Raw genomic sequence first — 24731 nt, forward strand, 5'->3', positions numbered from 1 at the left:
TATGCAGCTATCGAAAAAGAGCGCCTAGCTCTCGTCTGGGCACTGAAAAGACTGACACCTTATCTCTATGGGCGTGCATTCACCCTCATCACCGACCACAATCCCCTCGTCTGGCTCAATCGGGTTGCAGGGGATAACGCCAGTCTTCTCAGGTGGAGTCTAGCCCTACAACCATACGACTTCACTATACACTACCGGCCTGGCAAGTTGAACGGGAATGCGGATGGCCTGTCTAGGCAAACAGAGTTGGTAGCTTAAGTATCTCAGGGGCTACCCGAACAGCCCCAAGTCCACCCGAAAAAGGTCCATCTGTGTCTGCCGGAGCTTTCAGCAAGGAGGGAGCAGTGTGAAGGAAAGCCCTTTATTATGCCCTCCATCATGAACACTGTTTGACTCTTGTTCACAGTTTTACCACAGCCAACTAAGGATGTGACACATGGGGAGGGTGGTTGGCTTATGTTGTCACTCAATTATCTCCCAGGATACCGAGGCGTTGTCTGATAGGATCCTGACATGCTTTTGAGACAAAAAAGGGAGACTTTTCTCTAGTGCGCACAGGACTGCTCTTAACTCCCTGGCATTTTGGGACTGAGCACTCTGGTCTCTTGACCAAGGACCTTGGAAAAACCCCAAAACTGAATGGGCCCCCCATCCCCAAGGGCTTGCGTCGGTGGTTATTATCAAGGGGTCGTGTCTCACCCACTCTACCCCCCGACCGAGGTTCGAAGCCTTTAGCCACCAAGCTAGGGACCGGGTTACTGAACCCGGGACCACAATCTTGTGATCCAGGGATAGCGACCTCCCATCCCATTTGGACAGAATGAGACGTTGCAGTATTCTGGACCTGAATTGAGCCCACCTCACAGCCGTCATCAGACCCAGAATAGACATAGCTTTTCTTAAGGGGACTTCCTTGATCTTACTGAAAGACCTGATCTTCTGCTGAATCCCCTCCTTCTTGTCTTATCTTATCTTAAAAAGATAAGATTTCTGAGTCTGAGAGTCTAACAGGATGCCTAGGAAAACGCATCTGGATGTTGGAATCAGGGATGATTTGTCCCAATTTATTAACCAGCCCAGGCTCATCAGGATCCCCAGGATCTTCTGTATGTGAGATTTCAACTGCTCTGGGGACTGCCCTACCAAGAGAAGGTCGTCCAGGTATGAGACTATAATGATGTCCGACCTCCTTACTTCTGCCATTACCTCCGCCATCAGCTTTGTGAAGAGCCTCGGCGCCTGTGATACCCCAAAAGGAAGTGCTCTGAACTGTAAATGGACGATTGATTCCCCCATCTTCACTGCCACCCTCAGGTATCTTTGGGACAAGGGATGGATGGGCACGTGGTAGTAGGCGTCTTTTATGTCTATTGAGGCCATCACGCAGTTGGGAAACAGATGGAGGACCGTGGAGGAGATGGACTCCATCCTGAATTTCTGGTAGGACAGATACTGGTTGAGACCCTTTAAATTTATAATCAGTCTAAACAAGGAGAGGGTTTTTATTCAACCCTTTTTCTGGTCCCCAAGCCCAACGTTGGGCTTGGGGACCAGAAAAAGGGTTGAATAAAAACCCTCTCCTTGTTCGTCCTTTGGGACTGGGACAAGGACTGCCTTTTCCAGGAGGTTGTTTATTTCCTCCGAAAGTGCCACCTGTTTTGGAGAATTTTGGTTTAAAGAAGTAACTTTGAATGTCCTGGGTGGTAGTCTCTTGAAGTCTAGGCGATAGCCTTCCTTTATAATATCCTTTACCCAGGCGCTTGCGGTAATATTTCTCCAGGCTGGAAAAAATAAAGACGACCGCCCACTTGGGGTCTGGCGTCATTGTTGAGTGGAGCTTGATGTTTGAGGTCTGGATTTAAACAGCACACTTTTTGATTTATCAGATCTCCACTCCCTCCTTTTCTTTTGATCCCCAAAAGCCTTCCTTCTTTCATTATTCCGAAATGGCTTCCCCTGTTTAGGAAAGGACGGTGCTGGAAATCCTTTTTTCTTATCGGAGGCCTTATCTAAAATGTCATCTAAGGCTGATCCAAATAAAAAATCTCCTTGGCAAGGTAAGGCGCAAAGCTTAGATTTTGAAGCTATGTCGCCCTTCCACCCTTTCAACCATAACGACCTTCTGGCTGAATTGGATAGTGCAGCCGCCCTAGCGGAAAGCCTAAATGCGTCAGCGGAGGCATCAGAGATAAAGTCCACTGCACTGGACATAGTTGGTATCGCCTCGAGCAGCTGATCCCTAGGAGTCTTATTCTCTATATGAGACTCTAATTCCTCCAACCAGAGCTTTAATGACCTAGCCACCGAGGTAGTTGCTATATTTGGCTTAAAGGCAGAAGTGGAGGCTTCCCAATTCTTCCTTAAGTATGCATCAGCCCTTTTGTCCATGGGATCTTTAAGGGACCCTAGATCCTCAAACGGGAGAGCTGACTTCTTATTTATCTTAGCTACAGGAGCGTCTACCCTTGGTACCTCCTGCCAAGCTGAGACTTCCTGATCATCAAAGGGGTACTTTCTCTTGACCGCTCTAGGGATAAAGAATTTTTTATCGGGCTTCTCCCATTCACGTTTAATCAGGTCCTTGATACGGTCCTGAATGGGGAAAACTCTAGACTTTTTAGGCTTAAGGCTCTCAAACATCAGCTCTGGTCTAGACCTGGACTCCTTTTCCTCCTCCAGCTCCATCGTGGATCTAACCGCCTTCAATAATAGGTCCGTATCTTCAGCTCTAAACAACGGCTTCCCTGTCAAATCCTCAGAAGAGTCTACAATAGCGCCCTCCTCAGACCCAGAGTCCATAGTATCCTCCGCTACCGCCTGGGCCCTCTTATGCCTGGATGAGCTAGGCAGGGATTTTCTAAGCTCCTCTACGGACGAACGGACTTCATTTTTTACTAAATTCTGGATACTCTGTAATAAAGATGGCGACTCCTCTGCCACCAACTTATCCAGACATGGTTGACAACATGTCTTGGAGTAAGATGGATCCAACTTCCTCTTGCAAATTCCACACTCCTTAGCTCTTTTGTGGGAAGCTTTCTTTGGGGCCTCTTTAGCCTGCATTTAATAAAACAGCCCATCAGTTTAACCTGACCATAATAATAACTCCCCAAAGGGAGATGGTAGGGGTTAACCCCTCTTACCCCCAGGAGTACCATGCTGGATTCCAAAAGCTGCTCCTGTCTGTCGGTGCGCTGTTGTACATCCCCTTCTTCCTGCATCATATTGCTGTGTAAAGGGGGCCAAACGAGGGCTGTAGGTGCCGCTTGTGCCGGTCGATCCTGCTGCTACTCCCTCCACGCTGGCTGGCCGGCGTTCCCTTTTTCAAATGGGCCGCGCAGCGCCCGCCATGTTTAGCTCCTCCCCCTTCCGGCCGGTGGAACGCACGAGTCACTTCCGGTGCGACGCGCGCGTCCAGCACAGCCAGCGTCAATGAGAGGGGAAGACGCAGCTCCCCCCTCATGCCGCGACTTCGCCGGCAGGCAGGGACACGAGGTAGCCTCAGGCATCCCCCCATGGCTCCGAAGAAGGGAAAAGAATTGCAGACGCCGGGCTTCTCAGCGGCTCCTAGTGGAGACTTACGCCGACAGGTACCTCCACTAGGTTTCGTTTTAACCCTAGAGGTCCTGCAGCCGAAAAATAGACCTGGAAAGAAATCCTCCTGTCCCTGGACAGGAAACAGGAAAGAACTGAAGGTGGAAGGCACGGGACCAATTTAAAGATCTGGGAAGTTCCTGTTTCCTGTCCGGAAGGAGAAGGATCTCTCCCACAGGTGCTGTCATGGGGCGTAATGGAAAAGAACCTTCCCAGACAGGTCCTGTGGTCTCCCGCCTGTGAAACTGCTTTTCAAGCCTTGAAAGATGCTCTTGTACATGCTCCTGTGTTGGCTGCCCCAGTCCCTAACAAACATTTTACCGTCCACACAGACGCTTCCATGTTCGGACTGGGGGCAATTCTAAGCCAAGTGGGAGAGGACAGAGGAGAGCACCCGGTCGCTTACATCAGCAGCAAACTATTGCCCCGGGAAGTGAGCTATGCGGCAGTTGAAAAGGAGTGTTTGGCTGAAGAAACTCACCCCCTACTTGTATGGGCGAGAATTCACGGTAGTCACGGACCACAACCCCTTGGATTGGTTAACCAGGGTGGCCGGAGACAACGGACGATTACTGAGATGGAGCCTAGCACTACAGCCATATAACTTTAACATCCAGAACCGCTCCGGGAAACAGAACGGTAATGCTGATGGGCTGTCCCGCCAGACTGAACTCAGTCCTAATCAGGCAGCCTCCAGTTGACCCGAAAAAGAACCAAACCGGGTCTGCTGGAGTGTTCCACAAAGAGGGAGCCCTGTAACAGATCCACCTGTTTTAAAGATGTTTTTTAGCCAGGGCCTTGGATACCTACTCTTAACAATGGACGCAGACATCTATGTGTATCAGGGACATAGGTGTAGACACACGTTCAGACATTCAGTCTGCTCTAACCACAAGATAACACTCTGGTCCATTGTCTGGGTAAAGACACAGTATCTACTTGTAAGCTATGTGACCAAGCCCCTGTTTTCTGAGTGCATTATCTTTTACTGTATATTGATTGGTTGCTGTAGTTTGTGTTCCTGCATAAAAGGCCGAGCTGTGGCCATCAATAAAGTTTAGTTCTTCACCCTCAATCTAGAGTCTTGTCTCTAATTGGGGGTAACAACTATACAGCTTTCACACAAGCTCTGGTAAGAGCTTCTTCACTTGGATCACTACTGGATGTTGAGAAGACTCCTCAATGATCGGGAAAAGGATACCCTCCAGCGGTGGAAACCCCTCTATGCTCTGGAGTAACCGCTATAATGTCCGCTAAAGGAATCCGCACTATCACATTTACAATCACAAAATTTGCGGGTCTCAGCTCTCTAGGACGTACCGTTCCCGAGATATTCCCAAAAAATGCATTAGCCAATAGAAGCTTGGTCACATGACCCTTATCAGCCAATAGAAGCTCGCAGGTCCTTCAGCCTCCACATACAGTTTTACTCCAGGTTTCCATAACAACCCAGCCATTTATTTTCACTGCTGTAGGAGAGCTTTACAGGAAATCTGTCACCAGGATAATCGCTATTGAAGTAAAGCCATGGCCTAATAGCACTTAGCACCTTATTTCCAGATGTGCCTTTGTTCCAGCAATAGATGTTTGTATTCTCTGAAAATCCAGTTTATCTGGTATGCAAATGAGCCAGTAAGAAGGAGCCCAGACACGCCCCCTGCCACAATGTGTCCACCCTTTAAAACCCCGCCCCAGGCCCTGCTAAGCTACGCCCCTGGTCTGGTTAGGCCACGCCCCCCACCCCTCAGATTGAAATATATATATTTTTTTATTAAAGTGAACCTGTCACCATGATTTTGCACACAGAGCTGGGGACATGGGCTGCTAGATGGCCACTAGCACATCTGCAGTACCCAGGTCCCACAGCTCTCCGCGCTTTTATTGTGTTAAAAAAACCTTTTGAGTGATATGCAAATTAGCTGATATGAGTCCTGTAGCCGGAGATGAGTCAAGCGTCAAAGAGCCCAGCACCGCCCCGCGTCCTCCGAATCTCCTCCTTGCCGGCTGACGTCACAGAGCTGGAGCGCCGAAATCTCGCGATGCGCGAGCTAGCGCATGCGTAGTTCGTTCCCTGTGCTGATGCCAGCACAGGGAATGAACATGATGCCGACACTGCACATGCGCTAGCTCGCGCATCGCGAGATTTCGGCGCTCCAGCTCTGTGACGTCAGCCGGCAAGGAGGAGATTCGGAGGACGCGGGGCGGTGCTGGGCTCCTCGACGCTTGACTCATCTCCGGCTACAGGACTCATATCAGCTAATTTGCATATCACTCAAAAGGTTTTTTTAACACAATAAAAGCGCGGAGAGCTGTGGGACCTGGGTACTGCAGATGTGCTAGTGGCCATCTAGCAACCCATGTCCCCAGCTCTATGCGCAAAATCATGGTGACAGGTTCGCTTTAACTTCTAGGTCTCGTTAAGCCACGCCCAGATCTGGTTAGGCCACGCCCCTTTCCTGATCAGACAGGGATTGAAAAAATGAAGGTAAAAATCAACTTCTGTCAGGGGTGGGAGGGAGGGTGACTTTCTCCCTGCAGCTCACACTCACACAGCACAGTGCTGCTGTCTGAGAGTAAGCTGTTCAAAAGGACAGGTCCCCGATCCAGTAAAGGCCGTTGTTAAGGGGGCGGGCCCCTGTGGAGGGCAATGTCAAGGGGTTGGTATGCTGTGAAAGTCACTGTTAAAGGGGAAGGTTGCTGTAACGGTCAAAGTTAAGGGGGTGGGCTGCTGTGGAGGTCCAATTTTAAGGGATGCGCCACTGTGGGGGGGGGGGGGGGGCAGTGTTAAGTGGTGGGGGCTGTGGAGGTCACTGTTTTGGGGGCAGGTTGCTGTAGATGTCACTGTTATAGTGTTGATATCTTTTAACGACACACACAAACATTAAATGAAATAGATGAAATATACCCGAGCGAAGCCGCGTCCTTCTGCTAGTATACAATACAATACAGAAACAAGTACCGTAAATATGTGTTAACATAGAGGCACACTGGTACAGAAGTCAAGAGGACCCTGCCCAGGAGGGTTCACAATCCACAGGTGAAGTAGATGAGGGTAGAAGCTGCTCATATGGCTGAAGAGGTAGGTTTTTAGATGGCTTTTGAAGGTTTTTGATGCTCATGGGGAGTCAGATGTGCTGAAGTAGTGAATACCATAGCATGGAGAAGAATGCACTTGAGAAACCTTGGAGACGATTGTGAGAGGAGGAGTAGATAAGAATAGAGCAAAGAAAAAGGTCCTGTGTGGATCTGAGATTACATGTGGGGGTATCAGGAGATTAGGTCAGAGATGTATGGAGAGGACAGGTTGTAGACTGGAGATTACATGTGAGGAGGCATAAAGAGATTAGGTCAGAGATGTATGGAGAGGACAGGTTGTAGACTGGAGATTACATGTGAGGAGGCATAAAGAGATTAGGTCAGAGATGTATGGAGAAGACATGTTGTAGACTGGTGATTACATGTGGGGGAGTATGAGTAGATTAGGTCAGAGATAATTCAAGGAAACAGGTTGTGGACTGGAGATTACATGTGGGGAGGTATCAGGAGATTAGGCCAGAGATGTATGGAGAAGACAGGTTGTAGACTGGAGATTACATGTGGGAAGGTGTCAGGAGATTAGGTCAGAGATGTATGGAGAAGACATGTTGTAGACTGGCGATTACATGTGTGGACGTATGAGTACATTAGGTCAGAGATAATTCAAAGGAAACAGGTTGTGGACTGGAGATTACATGTGGGGGGGGGGGGGTATCAGGATATTAGATCAGAGATGTATGGAGAAGACAGGTTGTAGACTGGAGATTACATGTGGGAAGGTGTCAGGAGATTAGATCAGAGATGTATGGAGAAGACAGGTTGTGGACTGGAGATTACATGTGAGGTTGTATCAGGAGATTAGATCAGAGATGCATGGAGAGGACAGGTTGTGGACTGGGGATTACATGTGGGGAGGTGTCAGGAGACTAGGTCAGAGATGTATGGAGAGGACAGGCTGTGGACTGGAGATTACATGTGAGGAGGTATCAGGAGATTAAGACAGAGATGCATGGAGAGGACAGGTTGTGGATTGGAGACATGTGCGGTTGTATCAGGAGATTAGGTCAGAGATGTATGGAGAGGACAGATTGTGGACTGGGGATTACATGTGGGGAGGTGTCAGGAGACTAGGTCAGAGATGTATGGAGAGGACAGGCTGTGGACTGGGGATTACATGTGGGGAGGTGTCAGGAGACTAGGTCAGAGATGTATGGAGAAGACAGGCTGTGGACTGGAGATTATATGTGAGGAGGTGTCAGGAGACTAGGTCAGAGATGTATGGAGAAGACAGGCTGTGGACTGGGGATTACATGTGGGGAGGTGTCAGGAGACTAGGTCAGAGATGTATGGAGAAGACAGGCTGTGGACTGGAGATTATATGTGAGGAGGTGTCAGGAGACTAGGTCAGAGATGTATGGAGAAGACAGGCTGTGGACTGGAGATTATATGTGAGGAGGTGTCAGGAGATTAGGTCAGAGATGTATGGAGAGGACAGGCTGTGTGGACTGGAGATTATATGTGAGGAGGTGTCAGGAGATTAGGTCAGAGATGTATGGAGAGGACAGGTTGTGGACTGGAGATTACATGTGGGAAAGTATTATGCGATTAGGTCAGAGATAAATGGAGAGGACAGGTTGTCCAGCATGTCTACAGCTGACATTGACAGGACACCTGACTCCTCCACTTACTGTACATCTGTGCTTCAGTATATCTTACTGTCTGTAGCTGACTGTATGTGTATTTTGAGTCATCCACTATGTAATTTTTACCATGTTTTACAAGCCTTGTACAGGGTGGGTCGTAAAAAACAGACCCCTGTTCCCATCATGTAGTTTGTACAAGGTAATTCTTATAGGCCTAATCCATAACAACCAATCGTAGCGCAGCTGTCATAGCAACCAACCAGAACTCAATTTTCATAGCAACCAGAGGTCAGCTTTCATAGCAACCAATCAGAGGTCAGCTTTCATATAAACCGATCAGAACTAAGCTGTCATAGCAACCAGAGTTGGCTCAAAAGGAGGAGAGGATACGGCGCAGGAGGAGGAGAGGACACGGAGCAGGAGGAGGAAGAGAGGACACGGAGCAGGAGGAGGAAGAGAGGACACGGAGCAGGAGGAGGAAGAGAGGACACGGAGCAGGAGGAGGAAGAGAGGACACGGAGCAGGAGGAGGAAGAGAGGACACGGAGCAGGAGGAGGAAGAGAGGACACGGAGCAGAAGGAGGAAGAGAGGACACGGAGCAGGAGGAGGAAGAGAGGACGCGGAGCAGGAGGAGGAAGAGAGGACGCGGAGCAGGAGGAGGAAGAGAGGACGCGGAGCAGGAGGAGGAAGAGAGGACGCGGAGCAGGAGGAGGAAGAGAGGACGCGGAGCAGGAGGAGGAAGAGAGGACGCGGAGCAGGAGGAGGAAGAGAGGACGCGGAGCAGGAGGAGGAAGAGAGGACGCGGTGCAGGAGGAGGAAGAGAGGACGCGGTGCAGGAGGAGGAAGAGAGGACGCGGTGCAGGAGGAGGAAGAGAGGACGCGGTGCAGGAGGAGGAAGAGAGGACGCGGTGCAGGAGGAGGAAGAGAGGACGCGGTGCAGGAGGAGGAAGAGAGGACGCGGTGCAGGAGGAGGAAGAGAGGACGCGGTGCAGGAGGAGGAAGAGAGGACGCGGTGCAGGAGGAGGAAGAGAGGACGCGGTGCAGGAGGAGTAGGAGGAGAGGACGCAATGCAGGAGGAGGAGGAGAGGACGCGGCGCAGGAGGAGGAGAGGACACGGCGCAGGAGGAGAAGAGGACACGGAGCAGGAGGAGGAAGAGAGGACACGGAGCAGGAGGAGGAAGAGAGGACGCGGTGCAGGAGGAGGAAGAGAGGACGCGGTGCAGGAGGAGGAAGAGAGGACGCGGTGCAGGAGGAGGAAGAGAGGACGCGGTGCAGGAGGAGGAAGAGAGGACGCGGTGCAGGAGGAGGAAGAGAGGACGCGGTGCAGGAGGAGGAAGAGAGGACGCGGTGCAGGAGGAGGAAGAGAGGACGCGGTGCAGGAGGAGGAAGAGAGGACGCGGTGCAGGAGGAGGAAGAGAGGACGCGATGCAGGAGGAGGAGGAGAGGACGCGGTGCAGGAGGAGCAAGAGAGGACGCGGTGCAGGAGGAGGAAGAGAGGACGCGGTGCAGGAGGAGGAAGAGAGGACGCGGTGCAGGAGGAGGAAGAGAGGACGCGGTGCAGGAGGAGGAAGAGAGGACGCGGTGCAGGAGGAGGAAGAGAGGACGCGGTGCAGGAGGAGGAAGAGAGGACGCGATGCAGGAGGAGGAGGAGAGAACGCGTGCAGGAGGAGCAAGAGAGGACGCGGTGCAGGAGGAGCAAGAGAGGACGCGGTGCAGGAGGAGCAAGAGAGGACGCGGTGCAGGAGGAGCAAGAGAGGACGCGGTGCAGGAGGAGCAAGAGAGGACGCGGTGCAGGAGGAGCAAGAGAGGACGCGGTGCAGGAGGAGCAAGAGAGGACGCGGTGCAGGAGGAGCAAGAGAGGACGCGGTGCAGGAGGAGCAAGAGAGGACGCGGTGCAGGAGGAGGAAGAGAGGACGCGGTGCAGGAGGAGGAAGAGAGGACGCGGTGCAGGAGGAGGAAGAGAGGACGCGGTGCAGGAGGAGGAAGAGAGGACGCGGTGCAGGAGGAGGAAGAGAGGACGCGGTGCAGGAGGAAAAGAGGACGCGGTGCAGGAGGAAAAGAGGACGCGGTGCAGGAGGAAAAGAGGACGCGGTGCAGTAGGAGCAGGAGGAAAGGGCATGATGCAGGAGGATGACAGCACTTGGTGAAGAAGGAGGAATGGAAGTCATGGTGCAGAAGGAGGAGAAGAAGCGGTGCAGGAGGAGAAGACGAGGTGCAGGAGGAGAAGACGAGGTGCAGGAGGAGAAGACGCGGTGCAGGAGAAGAAGACGCGGTGCAGGAGAAGAAGACGCGGTGCAGGAGGAGAAGACGCGGTGCAGGAGGAGAAGACGCGGTGCAGGAGGAGAAGATGCGGTGCAGGAGGAGAAGATGCGGTGCAGGAGGAGAAGACGCGGTGCAGGAGGAGAAGACGCGAGGACGCTGTGCAGGAGGAGAAGACGCGAGGACGCTGTGCAGGAGGAGAAGACGCGAGGACGCTGTTCAGGAGGAGAAGAGGAGAGGACACTGTGCAGGAGGAGGAGAGGACACTGTGCTGGAGGAGGAGAGGACGCGGTGCAGGAGGAGGAGACATGCAGGGGCAAAGGGCACCGGTCACATATAACATTACTGTGTCCATAGACAAATGAGAGGCAGCGATACTCACCAGGCATGGCGTTAATGTCATTCCCTTCGAACAAGGGGTGTCTCGGGATGTATGCACCATCGGCATTGACAGGCGCTGGGAGTTGGGGCTGCTGCCCCCATTCTGTGCCTCCAGGACACATCATCCTCTGCCCGGTATACTGTGGTCCCATAACTGCCCAATCGGGTGGGGAGAGCAGCATATGATCGAGATATTCTCTGAAAGCACCCAACTCAGGAACTGTGGTTTGAAAAGGAGAGCCTGAAACATGGGGAAAAGAGCATGTTATAACAAGACTGGGAGATGTAGCAAAGCTCGATATGTCACAGGGTCCTAGTGCAACCCCTACTAATGGTGTGGACTCAAAGTAGGTGTACAGAGAACCTCCGCACCACAGTCAGATATTGGGATGATGCAACAAACCAGCAATAGATGCATCCATATCCGTCAAACACCTCCAAAATTGCTTTTCCTGATTGAAATAGGGAGGTTTGCATGAGCAGTAATCTAGTGCCTGTATATAGGGACAGTAGATTGTAAGCTCCTCAGAACACAAGAAGCTTTGTGGGCAGGGTACAGATAATATATGGTGTAGAGATAAGCAGTATCGGAACAGACTGCCGGACTTCACAGCGCAGATGTGAACCCAGCCTTATGAAGTTTTCAGACTGTCTTCGCTCCATACTTATCGGCTTTCATGTTTTAAAGATAAGAGGATTAAGAACGGGGGGTTGGTTCAAAGTGCGTAAGACTCTAATGAAGTTTTAATAAAGTCTGATTTTAACCTTAAACCCAAACAATGGATCAAATGGAATGATCTGGTCCACAAGACACAAAAAAAGAAGCCTTATCCATAAGAGTAGGCATGGACTGCAAGAGAAGGAGAAGCTGGTATATGGGGACCAAGACGGTGCAATAGGAGGAGGAGGAGGAGGAGAGGACACGGTGCAGGAGGAGGAGGAGAGGACACGGTGCAGGAGGAGGAGGAGGAGAGGACACGGTGCAGGAGGAGGAGGAGAGGACACGGTGCAGGAGGAGGAGGAGAGGACACGGTGCAGGAGGAGGAGAGGACACGGTGCAGGAGGAGGAGGAGAGGACACGGTGCAGGAGGAGGAGGAGGAGGAGGAGGAGAGGACACGGTGCAGGAGGAGGAGGAGGAGAGGACACGGTGCAGGAGGAGGAGGAGAGGACACGGTGCAGGAGGAGGAGGAGGAGGAGGAGAGGACACGGTGCAGGAGGAGGAGGAGGAGAGGACACGGTGCAGGTGGAGGAGGAGGAGGAGAGGACACGGTGCAGGAGGAGGAGGAGAAGGAGGAGAGGACACAGTGCAGGTGGAGGAGGAGGAGGAGGAAAGGACACGGTGCAGGAGGAGGAGGAGAGGACACGGTGCAGGAGGAGGAGGAGGAGGAGAGGACACGGTGCAGGAGGAGGAGGAGGAGGAGAGGACACGGTGCAGGAGGAGGAGGAGGAGGAGAGGACACGGTGCAGGAGGAGGAGGAGAGGACACGGTGCAGGAGGAGGAGGAGGAGGAGGAGGAGGAGGAGGAGGAGAAGGAGGAGAGGACACAGTACAGGTGGAGGAGGAGGAGGAGAAGGAGGAGAGGACACAGTGCAGGTGGAGGAGGAGGAGGAGAGGACACAGTGCAGGTGGAGGAGGAGGAGGAGGAGAGGACACGGTGCAGGAGGAGGAGGAGGAGGAGAGGACACGGTGCAGGTGGAGGAGGAGGAGAGGACACGGTGCAGGTGGAGGAGGAGGAGGAGGAGGAGGAGAGGACACGGTGCAGGAGGAGGAGGAGGAGGAGGAGGAGGAGAGGACATGGTGCAGGAGGAGGAGGAGAGGACACGGTGCAGGAGGAGGAGGAGGAGAGGACACGGTGCAGGAGGAGGAGGAGGAGAGGACACGGTGGAGGAGGAGGAGGAGAGGACACGGTGGAGGAGGAGGAGGAGGAGGAGAGGACACGGTGGAGGAGGAGGAGGAGGAGGAGAGGACACGGTGCAGGTGGAGGAGGAGGAGAGGACACTGTGCAGGTGGAGGAGGAGGAGAGGACACTGTGCAGGTGGAGGAGGAGGAGAGGACACGGTGCAGGAGGAGGAGGAGAGGACACGGTGCAGGAGGAGGAGGAGGAGGAGAGGACACGGTGCAGGAGGAGGAGAGGACACGGTGCAGGAGGAGGAGGAGGAGAGGACACGGTGCAGGAGGAGGAGGAGGAGAGGACACGGTGCAGGAGGAGGAGGAGGAGAGGACACGGTGCAGGAGGAGGAGGAGGAGAGGACACGGTGCAGGAGGAGGAGGAGAGGACACGGTGCAGGAGGAGGAGGAGAGGACACGGTGCAGGAGGAGGAGGAGAGGACACGGTGCAGGAGGAGGAGGAGGAGAGGACACGGTGCAGGAGGAGGAGAGGACACGGTGCAGGAGGAGGAGAGGACACGGTGCAGGAGGAGGAGAGGACACGGTGCAGGAGGAGGAGAGGACACGGTGCAGGAGGAGGAGAGGACACGGTGCAGGAGGAGGAGGAGGAGGAGAGGACACGGTGCAGGAGGAGGAGAGGACACGGTGCAGGAGGAGGAGGAGGAGAGGACACGGTGCAGGAGGAGGAGGAGGAGAGGACACGGTGCAGGAGGAGGAGAAGGAGAGGACACGGTGCAGGAGGAGGAGGAGGAGAGGACACGGTGCAGGAGGAGGAGGAGGAGAGGACACGGTGCAGGAGGAGGAGGAGGAGAGGACACGGTGCAGGAGGAGGAGGAGGAGGAGGAGAGGACACGGTGCAGGAGGAGGAGGAAGAGAGGACACGGTGCAGGAGGAGGAGGAGGAGGAGAGGACACGGTGCAGGAGGAGGAGGAGGAGAGGACACGGTGCAGGAGGAGGAGGAGGAGAGGACACGGTGCAGGAGGAGGAGGAGGAGAGGACACGGTGCAGGAGGAGGAGGAGGAGAGGACACGGTGCAGGAGGAGGAGGAGGAGAGGACACGGTGCAGGAGGAGGAGGAGAGGACACGGTGCAGGAGGAGGAGGAGGAGGAGGAGAGGACACGGTGCAGGAGGAGGAGGAGGAGGAGAGGACACGGTGCAGGAGGAGGAGGAGGAGGAGGAGGAGAGGACACGGTGCAGGAGGAGGAGGAGGAGGAGGAGGAGGAGAGGACACGGTGCAGGAGGAGGAGGAGGAGGAGGAGAGGACACGGTGCAGGAGGAGGAGAGGACACGGTGCAGGAGGAGGAGGAGGAGAGGACACGGTGCAGGAGGAGGAGGAGAGGACACGGTGCAGGAGGAGGAGGAGGAGAGGACACGGTGCAGGAGGAGGAGGGGAGGACACGGTGCAGGAGGAGGAGGGGAGGACACGGTGCAGGAGGAGGAGGAGGAGAGGACACGGTGCAGGAGGAGGAGAGGACACGGTGCAGGATGAGGAGGAGGAGAGGACACGGTGCAGGAGGAGGAGGGGAGGACACGGTGCAGGAGGAGGAGGGGAGGACACGGTGCAGGAGGAGGAGGGGAGGACACGGTGCAGGAGGAGGAGGGGAGGACACGGTGCAGGAGGAGGAGGAGAGGACACGGTGCAGGAGGAGGAGGAGGGGAGGACACGGTGCAGGAGGAGGAGAGGACACGGTGCAGGATGAGGAGGAGGAGAGGACACGGTGCAGGAGGAGGAGGGGAGGACACGGTGCAGGAGGAGGAGGGGAGGACACGGTGGAGGAGGGGAGGACACGGTGCAGGAGGAGGAGGAGGAGGAGGAGAGGACACGGTGCAGGAGGAGGAGGAGGAGGAGAGGACACGGTGCAGGAGGAGGAGGAGGAGGAGAGGACACGGTGCAGGAGGAGGAGGAGGAGAGGACACGGTGCAGGAGGAGGAGGAGGAGGAGAGGACACGGTGCAGGAGGAGGAGGAGGAGGAGAGGACACGGTGCAGGAGGAGGAGGAGGAGGAGAGGACACGGTGCAGGAGGAGGAGGAGGAGAGGACACGGTGCAGGAGGAGGAGGAGGAGGAGAGGACACGGTGCAGGTGGAGGAGGAGGAGAGGACACGGTGCAGGAGGAGGAGGAGGAGGAGGAGAGGACACGGTGCAGGAGGAGGAGGAGGAGGAGAGGACACGGTGCAGGTGGAGGAGGAGGAGAGGACACGGTGCAGGTGGAGGAGGAGGAGAGGACACGGTGCAGGTGGAGGAGAAGGAGAGGACACGGTGCAGGAGGAGGAGAGGACACGGTGCAGGAGGAGGAGAGGACACGGTGCAGGAGGAGGAGAGGACACGGTGCAGGAGGAGGAGAGGACACGGTGCAGGAGGAGGAGAGGACACGGTGCAGGAGGAGGAGGAGGAGGAGAGGACACGGTGCAGGAGGAGGAGAGGACACGGTGCAGGAGGAGGAGGAGGAGGAGGAGAGGACACGGTGCAGGAGGAGGAGGAGGAGGAGAGGACACGGTGCAGGTGGAGGAGGAGGAGAGGACACGGTGCAGGAGGAGGAGGAGGAGGAGGAGAGGACACGGTGCAGGAGGAGGAGGAGGAGGAGGAGGAGGAGAGGACACGGTGCAGGTGGAGGAGGAGGAGAGGACACGGTGCAGGTGGAGGAGGAGGAGAGGACACGGTGCAGGTGGAGGAGAAGGAGAGGACACGGTGCAGGAGGAGGAGGAGGAGAGGACACGGTGCAGGAGGAGGAGAGGACACGGTGCAGGAGGAGGAGAGGACACGGTGCAGGAGGAGGAGAGGACACGGTGCAGGAGGAGGAGGAGGAGGAGAGGACACGGTGCAGGAGGAGGAGAGGACACGGTGCAGGAGGAGGAGGAGGAGAGGACACGGTGCAGGAGGAGGAGAGGACACGGTGCAGGAGGAGGAGAAGGAGAGGACACGGTGCAGGAGGAGGAGGAGGAGAGGACACGGTGCAGGAGGAGGAGGAGGAGAGGACACGGTGCAGGAGGAGGAGGAGGAGAGGACACGGTGCAGGAGGAGGAGGAGGAGAGGACACGGTGCAGGAGGAGGAGGAGGAGAGGACACGGTGCAGGAGGAGGAGGAGGAGAGGACACGGTGCAGGAGGAGGAGGAGAGGACACGGTGCAGGAGGAGGAGGAGGAGAGGACACGGTGCAGGAGGAGGAGGAGGAGGAGAGGACACGGTGCAGGAGGAGGAGGAGGAGGAGGAGGAGAGGACACGGTGCAGGAGGAGGAGGAGGAGGAGGAGGAGGAGAGGACACGGTGCAGGAGGAGGAGGAGGAGGAGGAGGAGAGGACACGGTGCAGGAGGAGGAGAGGACACGGTGCAGGAGGAGGAGGAGGAGAGGACACGGTGCAGGAGGAGGAGGAGAGGACACGGTGCAGGAGGAGGAGGAGGAGGAGAGGACACGGTGCAGGAGGAGGAGGAGGAGAGGACACGGTGCAGGAGGAGGAGAGGACACGGTGCAGGAGGAGGAGGAGGAGAGGACACGGTGGAGGAGGAGGAGGAGGAGAGGACACGGTGCAGGAGGAGGAGGAGGAGAGGACACGGTGCAGGAGGAGGAGAGGACACGGTGCAGGAGGAGGAGGAGGAGAGGACACGGTGCAGGAGGAGGAGGAGAGGACACGGTGCAGGAGGAGGAGGAGGAGAGGACACGGTGCAGGAGGAGGAGGAGGAGAGGACACGGTGCAGGAGGAGGAGGAGGAGAGGACACGGTGCAGGAGGAGGAGGAGGAGGAGAGGACACGGTGCAGGAGGAGGAGGAGGAGAGGACACGGTGCAGGAGGAGGAGAGGACACGGTGCAGGAGGAGGAGGAGGAGAGGACACGGTGCAGGAGGAGGAGGAGGAGGAGGAGGAGAGGACACGGTGCAGGAGGAGGAGCAGGAGGAGAGGACACGGTGCAGGAGGAGGAGGAGGAGAGGACACGGTGCAGGAGGAGGAGGAGGAGGAGGAGAGGACACGGTGCAGGAGGAGGAGGAGGAGAGGACACGGTGCAGGAGGAGGAGAGGACACGGTGCAGGATGAGGAGGAGGAGAGGACACGGTGCAGGATGAGGAGAGGACACGGTGCAGGAGGAGGAGGGGAGGACACGGTGCAGGAGGAGGAGGGGAGGACACGGTGCAGGAGGAGGAGGAGAGGACACGGTGCAGGAGGAGGAGGAGGAGGAGAGGACACGGTGCAGGAGGAGGAGGAGGAGGAGAGGACACGGTGCAGGAGGAGGAGGAGGAGAGGACACGGTGCAGGAGGAGGAGGAGGAGGAGAGGACACGGTGCAGGAGGAGGAGGAGGAGGAGAGGACACGGTGCAGGAGGAGGAGGAGGAGAGGACACGGTGCAGGAGGAGGAGGAGAGGACACGGTGCAGGAGGAGGAGGAGGAGGAGAGGACACGGTGCAGGAGGAGGAGGAGGAGAGGACACGGTGCAGGAGGAGGAGGAGGAGGAGAGGACACGGTGCAGGTGGAGGAGGAGGAGAGGACACGGTGCAGGTGGAGGAGGAGGAGAGGACACGGTGCAGGTGGAGGAGGAGGAGAGGACACGGTGCAGGTGGAGGAGGAGGAGAGGACACGGTGCAGGTGGAGGAGGAGGAGAGGACACGGTGCAGGTGGAGGAGGAGGAGAGGACACGGTGCAGGTGGAGGAGGAGGAGAGGACACGGTGCAGGTGGAGGAGGAGGAGAGGACACGGTGCAGGTGGAGGAGGAGGAGAGGACACGGTGGAGGAGGAGGAGGAGGAGACACGGTGCAGGAGGAGGAGGAGGAGGAGAGGACACGGTGCAGGAGGAGGAGGAGGAGGAGAGGACACGGTGCAGGAGGAGGAGGAGAGGACACTGTGCAGGAGGAGGAGGAGAGGACACTGTGCAGGTGGAGGAGGAGGAGAGGACACGGTGCAGGAGGAGGAGGGGAGGACACGGTGCAGGAGGAGGAGGGGAGGACACGGTGCAGGAGGAGGAGGAGGAGGAGAAGGAGGAGGAGGAGGAGGAGGAGAGGACACGGTGCAGGAGGAGGAGAGGACACGGTGCAGGAGGAGGAGAGGACACGGTGCAGGAGGAGGAGGGGAGGACACGGTGCAGGAGGAGGAGGGGAGGACACGGTGCAGGAGGAGGAGGGGAGGACACGGTGCAGGAGGAGGAGGGGAGGACACGGTGCAGGAGGAGGAGGAGGAGGAGAGGACACGGTGCAGGAGGAGGAGGAGGAGGAGAGGACACGGTGCAGGAGGAGGAGGAGGAGAGGACACGGTGCAGGAGGAGGAGGAGGAGGAGGAGAGGACACGGTGCAGGAGGAGGAGGAGAGGACACGGTGCAGGAGGAGGAGGAGGAGGAGAGGACACGGTGCAGGAGGAGGAGGAGGAGGAGAGGACACGGTGCAGGAGGAGGAGGAGAGGACACGGTGCAGGAGGAGGAGGAGGAGAGGACACGGTGCAGGAGGAGGAGGAGGAGAGGACACGGTGCAGGTGGAGGAGGAGGAGAGGACACGGTGCAGGTGGAGGAGGAGGAGAGGACACGGTGCAGGTGGAGGAGGAGGAGAGGACACGGTGCAGGTGGAGGAGGAGGAGAGGACACGGTGCAGGTGGAGGAGGAGGAGAGGACACGGTGCAGGTGGAGGAGGAGGAGAGGACACGGTGCAGGTGGAGGAGGAGGAGAGGACACGGTGCAGGTGGAGGAGGAGGAGAGGACACGGTGCAGGAGGAGGAGGAGGAGGAGGAGAGGACACGGTGGAGGAGGAGGAGGAGAGGACACGGTGCAGGAGGAGGAGGAGGAGGAGGAGGAGAGGACACGGTGCAGGAGGAGGAGGAGGAGGAGGAGGAGGAGGAGGAGAGGACACGGTGCAGGAGGAGGAGGAGAAAACACGGTGCAGGAGGAGGAGGAGGAGAGGACACGGTGCAGGAGGAGGAGGAGAGGACACTGTGCAGGAGGAGGAGGAGAGGACACTGTGCAGGTGGAGGAGGAGGAGAGGACACGGTGCAGGTGGAGGAGGAGGAGAGGACACGGTGCAGGTGGAGGAGGAGGAGGAGGAGGAGAGGACACGGTGGAGGAGGAGGAGGAGAGGACACGGTGCAGGAGGAGGAGGAGGAGAGGACACGGTGCAGGAGGAGGAGGAGAAGGAGGAGAGGACACGGTGCAGGAGGAGGAGGAGAGGACACGGTGCAGGAGGAGGAGGAGGAGAGGACACGGTGCAGGAGGAGGAGAGGACACGGTGCAGGAGGAGGAGGAGGAGAGGACACGGTGCAGGAGGAGGAGGAGGAGGAGAGGACACGGTGCAGGAGGAGGAGGAGGAGAAGGAGGAGAGGACACGGTGCAGGAGGAGGAGGAGAGGACACGGTGCAGGAGGAGGAGGAGAGGACACGGTGCAGGAGGAGGAGGAGGAGAGGACACGGTGCAGGAGGAGGAGGAGGAGAGGACACGGTGCAGGAGGAGGAGGAGGAGGAGAGGACACGGTGCAGGAGGAGGAGGAGGAGAGGACACGGTGCAGGAGGAGGAGGAGGAGAGGACACGGTGCAGGAGGAGGAGGAGGAGGAGAGGACACGGTGCAGGAGGAGGAGGAGGAGGTGAGGACACGGTGCAGGAGGAGGAGAGGACACGGTGCAGGAGGAGGAGAGGACACTGTGCAGGAGGAGGAGAGGACACGGTGCAGGAGGAGGAGGAGAGGACACGGTGCAGGAGGAGAAGAGGACACGGAGGAGGAAGAGAGGACACGGTGCAGGAGGAGGAGGAGGAGGAGAGGACACGGTGCAGGAGGAGGAGGAGGAGGAGAGGACACGGTGCAGGAGGAGGAGGAGGAGAGGACACGGTGCAGGTGGAGGAGGAGGAGGAGAGGACACGGTGCAGGAGGAGGAGGAGAGGACACGGTGCAGGAGGAGGAGGAGAGGACACGGTGCAGGAGGAGGAGAGGACACGGTGCAGGAGGAGGAGGAGAGGACACGGTGCAGGAGGAGGAGGAGAGGACACGGTGCAGGAGGAGGAGGAGATGACACGGTGCAGGTGGAGGAGGAGGAGGAGAGGACACGGTGCAGGAGGAGGAGGAGAGGACACTGTGCAGGAGGAGGAGGAGAGGACACTGTGCAGGAGGAGGAGGAGAGGACACTGTGCAGGAGGAGGAGGAGAGGACACTGTGCAGGAGGAGGAGGAGAGGACACTGTGCAGGTGGAGGAGGAGGAGAGGACACGGTGCAGGTGGAGGAGGAGGAGAGGACACGGTGGAGGAGGAGGAGACACGGTGCAGGAGGAGGAGGAGAGGACACGGTGCAGGAGGAGGAGAGGACACGGTGCAGGAGGAGGAGGAGGAGAGGACACGGTGCAGGAGGAGGAGGAGGAGGAGAGGACACGGTGCAGGAGGAGGAGAGGACACGGTGCAGGAGGAGGAGGAGGAGAGGACACTGTGCAGGAGGAGGAGGAGAGGACATGGTGCAGGAGGAGGAGGAGGAGAGGACATGGTGCAGGAGGAGGAGGAGGAGAGGACATGGTGCAGGAGGAGGAGGAGGAGGAGAGGACACGGTGCAGGAGGAGGAGGAGAGGACACGGTGCAGGAGGAGGAGGAGAGGACACGGTGCAGGAGGAGGAGGAGGAGGAGAGGACACGGTGCAGGAGGAGGAGGAGGAGGAGAGGACACGGTGCAGGAGGAGGAGGAGGAGGAGAGGACACGGTGCAGGAGGAGGAGGAGGAGGAGAGGACACGGTGCAGGTGGAGGAGGAGGAGGAGAGGACACGGTGCAGGTGGAGGAGGAGGAGGAGAGGACACGGTGCAGGAGGAGGAGAGGACACGGTGCAGGAGGAGGAGGAGGAGAGGACACGGTGCAGGAGGAGGAGAGGACACGGTGCAGGAGGAGGAGAGGACATGGTGGAGGAGGAGGAGGAGGAGAGGACACAGTGCAGGAGGAGGAGGAGGAGGAGGAGAGGACACAGTGCAGGAGGAGGAGGAGAGGACACGGTGCAGGAGGGCACCGGTCACATATAACATTACTGTGTCCATAGAGACGGTGATACTTACCAGGCATGGTGTTAATGTCGCTCCCTTCGAACAAGGGGTGTCTCGGGATGTATGCACCATCGGCATTGACAGGCGCTGGGAGTCGGGGCTGCTGCCCCCATAGTGTGCCTCCAGGACAGGGAGTGGGCAGAAGTGGACCTCTAAACTGACTGCAGTGCTCCTGCTCCTGGATTGAGGGTAGCAGGTTAGCGTTAGGGTCCAGATGTTCTCTCATTGGAACAGAGTCAGGAACAGCAGAGTCAAAAGGAGAGCCTAAAACATGGGGAGAAGAGCAGGTTATAACCAGATTGGCAGATGTAGCAGAGCTCATTATGTCACAGGGTCCTAGTGCAGCCCCCTAATAGTGGTGTGGACTCATACAGAGACATTAGATTGTAAGCTCCTCAGAACACAGGAAGCAGAGTGTGGGGTACAGTTACAGTTTGGAGGTAAGCAGTATCACGCACACTTCAGCTTCTTGCCCTTCGGTGCTCTAACCCCCCAGGCCTGTGCGATGTGGGTCAGCAGGATCTGGGTGTACTTCCGATGAGCCACCTGGTTCCAATGGATAGAGTCCGGGCATCTGAGACGCAGGTCACAGCGGAAGTGATAGTGCATGTCCAGAACGTCCAGCTTGTGCAAATCCGCCAAAGTGGCGCTGAAGAAGTTCCCCTCCACGACGTCCATCTGCAGGTTGTGTACCATGTACTGGAGACAGAAACCCAGAACAGCAAAGGGGTTACATGGGGGTAAATATAAGCACCAATCCCAGCACAACCGGACCGCAACGCCCAACGTATCGACACAGGGAATCCCCCACCCAATGCACGTTTCTCAGGCAGGATCAGGCAGGGGGCTCCTGCTCAGACAGATGGGCATGAAAACTCCTCGGATGTCTATGCCACAAGGATGAAGCCCCATGCTCGGTTCCATCACAGCGCCAACATGGCGCCTGCTATATCCATACAGGTGGCCCGTCTTCCCTGACACAGACATTGGCGCAGTTACCTCTGGGATTTCACAATGCTTGAATCCGACCGGCATGGTCGTGTTCCATATGATGAGGCATTCGGGGCTCAGCACCTCCTTGAGGCGCTGGAACATCGTGTCCAGGTTGGTCTTGTATGCCTCCAGATTTTTGTCGTTGTACCTGCAGGAGATGAGGACGGTGAGGATCCATCTTATCAATATGGCGGCTACACTGAAATGCGGCGGTCACCTATTGACATCCCAGACGCAGGAGTTGGCTATCAGCACATCGGGCTGGTGGCCGCTCTGCAAATCCGACAGTACGCTCTCCAGGTAAGTAGAGTAGACGCGGGTCAGAAAGTAGAAGCGTACAAGATGGTGGTCGCTCCGGTACTGCCGCACTTCTCGAAAAGTGGTCCCATTGTGCAGTCCATCCAGCTCGCCGCCCTCCACCAGAGCGTCATTCTCAAAAGATAGCTCCCCCTGCAGAGAAAACACATACAATGGATTAACCAAGTGCTGGAGGATGACCAGCAGCACAGAGAATGTCAGGAAGGGAGCATGCTGATCTTGTAGGAGGTCAAACAGTGGAAGGAGCAGGGCCCACAGCAGCACAGAGTATGTCAGGAAAGGAGTGTGATGATAATACAGAAGAGCTCACTGTAAGAGAAAGGAGGATAGAAAGGGGTTAATATTAGGATAAAATTATCCTGTGTCATACGGAGTCCACGCTGACCTCGCTCCAGAACATTTACCCCCACATCTGTGGACAGAGAAATCTGCAGCCTTGGAACATGTACAAGTTGTCAGATAAGATGTATCCTGTAGTCAGAGCAGATAAAAATAATGAGGTTTACTAACAAGAACTGGAATACTCCGCCATATACTGCCCTGTATTCATCACTGTCTACAGTGACCGGGTACACTGTATGTCACTATACTATATATCCAGGACAATCAGCGTGTAATACTCCGCCATATACTGCCCTGTACTCATCACTGTCTATAGTGACCGGATACAATGTATGTCACTACATTATATATCCAGGACAATCAGCGTGTAATACACCGCCATATACTGCCCTGTACTCATCACTGTCTATAGTGACCGGATACAATGTATGTCACTACACTATATATCCAGGACAATCAGCGTGTAATACCCCGCCATATACTGCCCTGTACTCATCACTGTCTATAGTGACCGGATACAATGTATGTCACTACACTATATATCCAGGACAATCAGCATGTAATACCCCGCCATATACTGCCCTGTACTCATCACTGTCTACAGTGACCGGATACAATGTATGTCACTACACTATATATCCAGGACAATCAGCGTGAAATACCCCGCCATATACTGCCCTGTACTCATCACTGTCTATAGTGACCGGATACAATGTCTGTCACTACACTATATATCCAGGACAATCAGCGTGTAATACCCCGCCATATACTGCCCTGTACTCATCACTGTCTATAGTGACCGGATACAATGTCTGTCACTACACTATATATCCAGGACAATCAGCGTGTAATACCCCGCCATATACTGCCCTGTACTCATCACTGTCTATAGTGACCGGATACAATGTATGTCACTACACTATATATCCAGGACAGCATGTAATACCCCGCCATATACTGCCCTGTACTCATCACTGTCTACAGTGACCGGATACAATGTATGTCACTACACTATATATCCAGGACAATCAGCGTGTAATACCCCGCCATATACTGCCCTGTACTCATCACTGTCTATAGTGACCGGATACAATGTCTGTCACTACACTATATATCCAGGACAATCAGCGTGTAATACCCCGCCATATACTGTCCTGTACTCATCACTGTCTACAGTGACCGGATACAATGTATGTCACTACACTATATATCCAGGACAATCAGCGTGTAATACCCCGCCATATACTGTCCTGTACTCATCACTGTCTACAGTGACCGGATACAATGTATATCACTGCACTATATATCCAGGACAATCAGCGTGTAATACCCCGCCATATACTGTCCTGTACTCATCACTGTCTACAGTGACCGGATACAATGTATGTCACTACACTATATATCCAGGACAATCAGCGTGTAATACCCCGCCATATACTGCCCTGTACTCATCACTGTCTATAGTGACCGAATACAATGTATGTCACTACACTATATATCCAGGACAATCAGCGTGTAATACCCCGCCATATACTGTCCTGTACTCATCACTGTCTACAGTGACCGGGTACAATGTATGTCACTACACTATATATCCAGGACAATCAGCGTGTAATACCCCGCCATATACTGCCCTGTACTCATCACTGTCTATAGTGACCGAATACAATGTATGTCACTACACTATATATCCAGGACAATCAGCGTGTAATACCCCGCCATATACTGTCCTGTACTCATCACTGTCTACAGTGACCGGGTACAATGTATGTCACTACACTATATATCCAGGACAATCAGCGTGTAATACCCCGCCATATACTGTCCTGTACTCATCACTGTCTACAGTGACCGGATACAATGTATATCACTGCACTATATATCCAGGACAATCAGCGTGTAATACCCCGCCATATACTGTCCTGTACTCATCACTGTCTACAGTGACCGGATACAATGTATGTCACTACACTATATATCCAGGACAATCAGCGTGTGATACCCCGCCATATACTGTCCTGTACTCATCACTGTCTACAGTGACCGGATACAATGTATGTCACTACACTATATATCCAGGACAATCAGCGTGTAATACCCCGCCATATACTGTCCTGTACTCATCACTGTCTACAGTGACCGGGTACAATGTATGTCACTACACTATATATTACACTATAACACTTTCTGATTGCTTTTTATTCCATTTTAAGCAAGAAGCAGCAAATTCTGGCATTCTTTTATGGTATTCCCTGTAGGGGATAAATTACGTGATAATTGTGTAGTGCGGGTCGCTACGGACTTCATCTGAT

The 24731-nt window shown here is 55.7% G+C and overlaps 1 protein-coding gene across 6 annotated transcripts in view; it reads right to left on the bottom strand.

Annotated features, from left to right (window-relative positions):
• The window catches only part of LOC120990539 (PC-esterase domain-containing protein 1B-like), an 85108-nt gene that overhangs the window by 25901 nt on the left and 34476 nt on the right, over positions 1-24731 (bottom strand). For all 6 annotated transcript variants that reach the window (XM_040419411.1, XM_040419414.1, XM_040419415.1 and 3 more), the window contains 6 exons: positions 21977-22209; positions 21766-21907; positions 21225-21465; positions 20779-21030; positions 11148-11154; positions 10915-11099 (listed from right to left, as the gene is read on the bottom strand). In XM_040419411.1, coding sequence (XP_040275345.1) covers positions 10915-11099; positions 11148-11154; positions 20779-21030; positions 21225-21465; positions 21766-21907; positions 21977-22209 — 1060 coding nt within the window. The remainder of the gene's footprint in view (positions 1-10914; positions 11100-11147; positions 11155-20778; positions 21031-21224; positions 21466-21765; positions 21908-21976; positions 22210-24731) is intronic.

Source organism: Bufo bufo, chromosome 2, assembly GCF_905171765.1.
Source record: "Bufo bufo chromosome 2, aBufBuf1.1, whole genome shotgun sequence".
Classification (NCBI taxonomy): domain Eukaryota; kingdom Metazoa; phylum Chordata; class Amphibia; order Anura; family Bufonidae; genus Bufo; species Bufo bufo.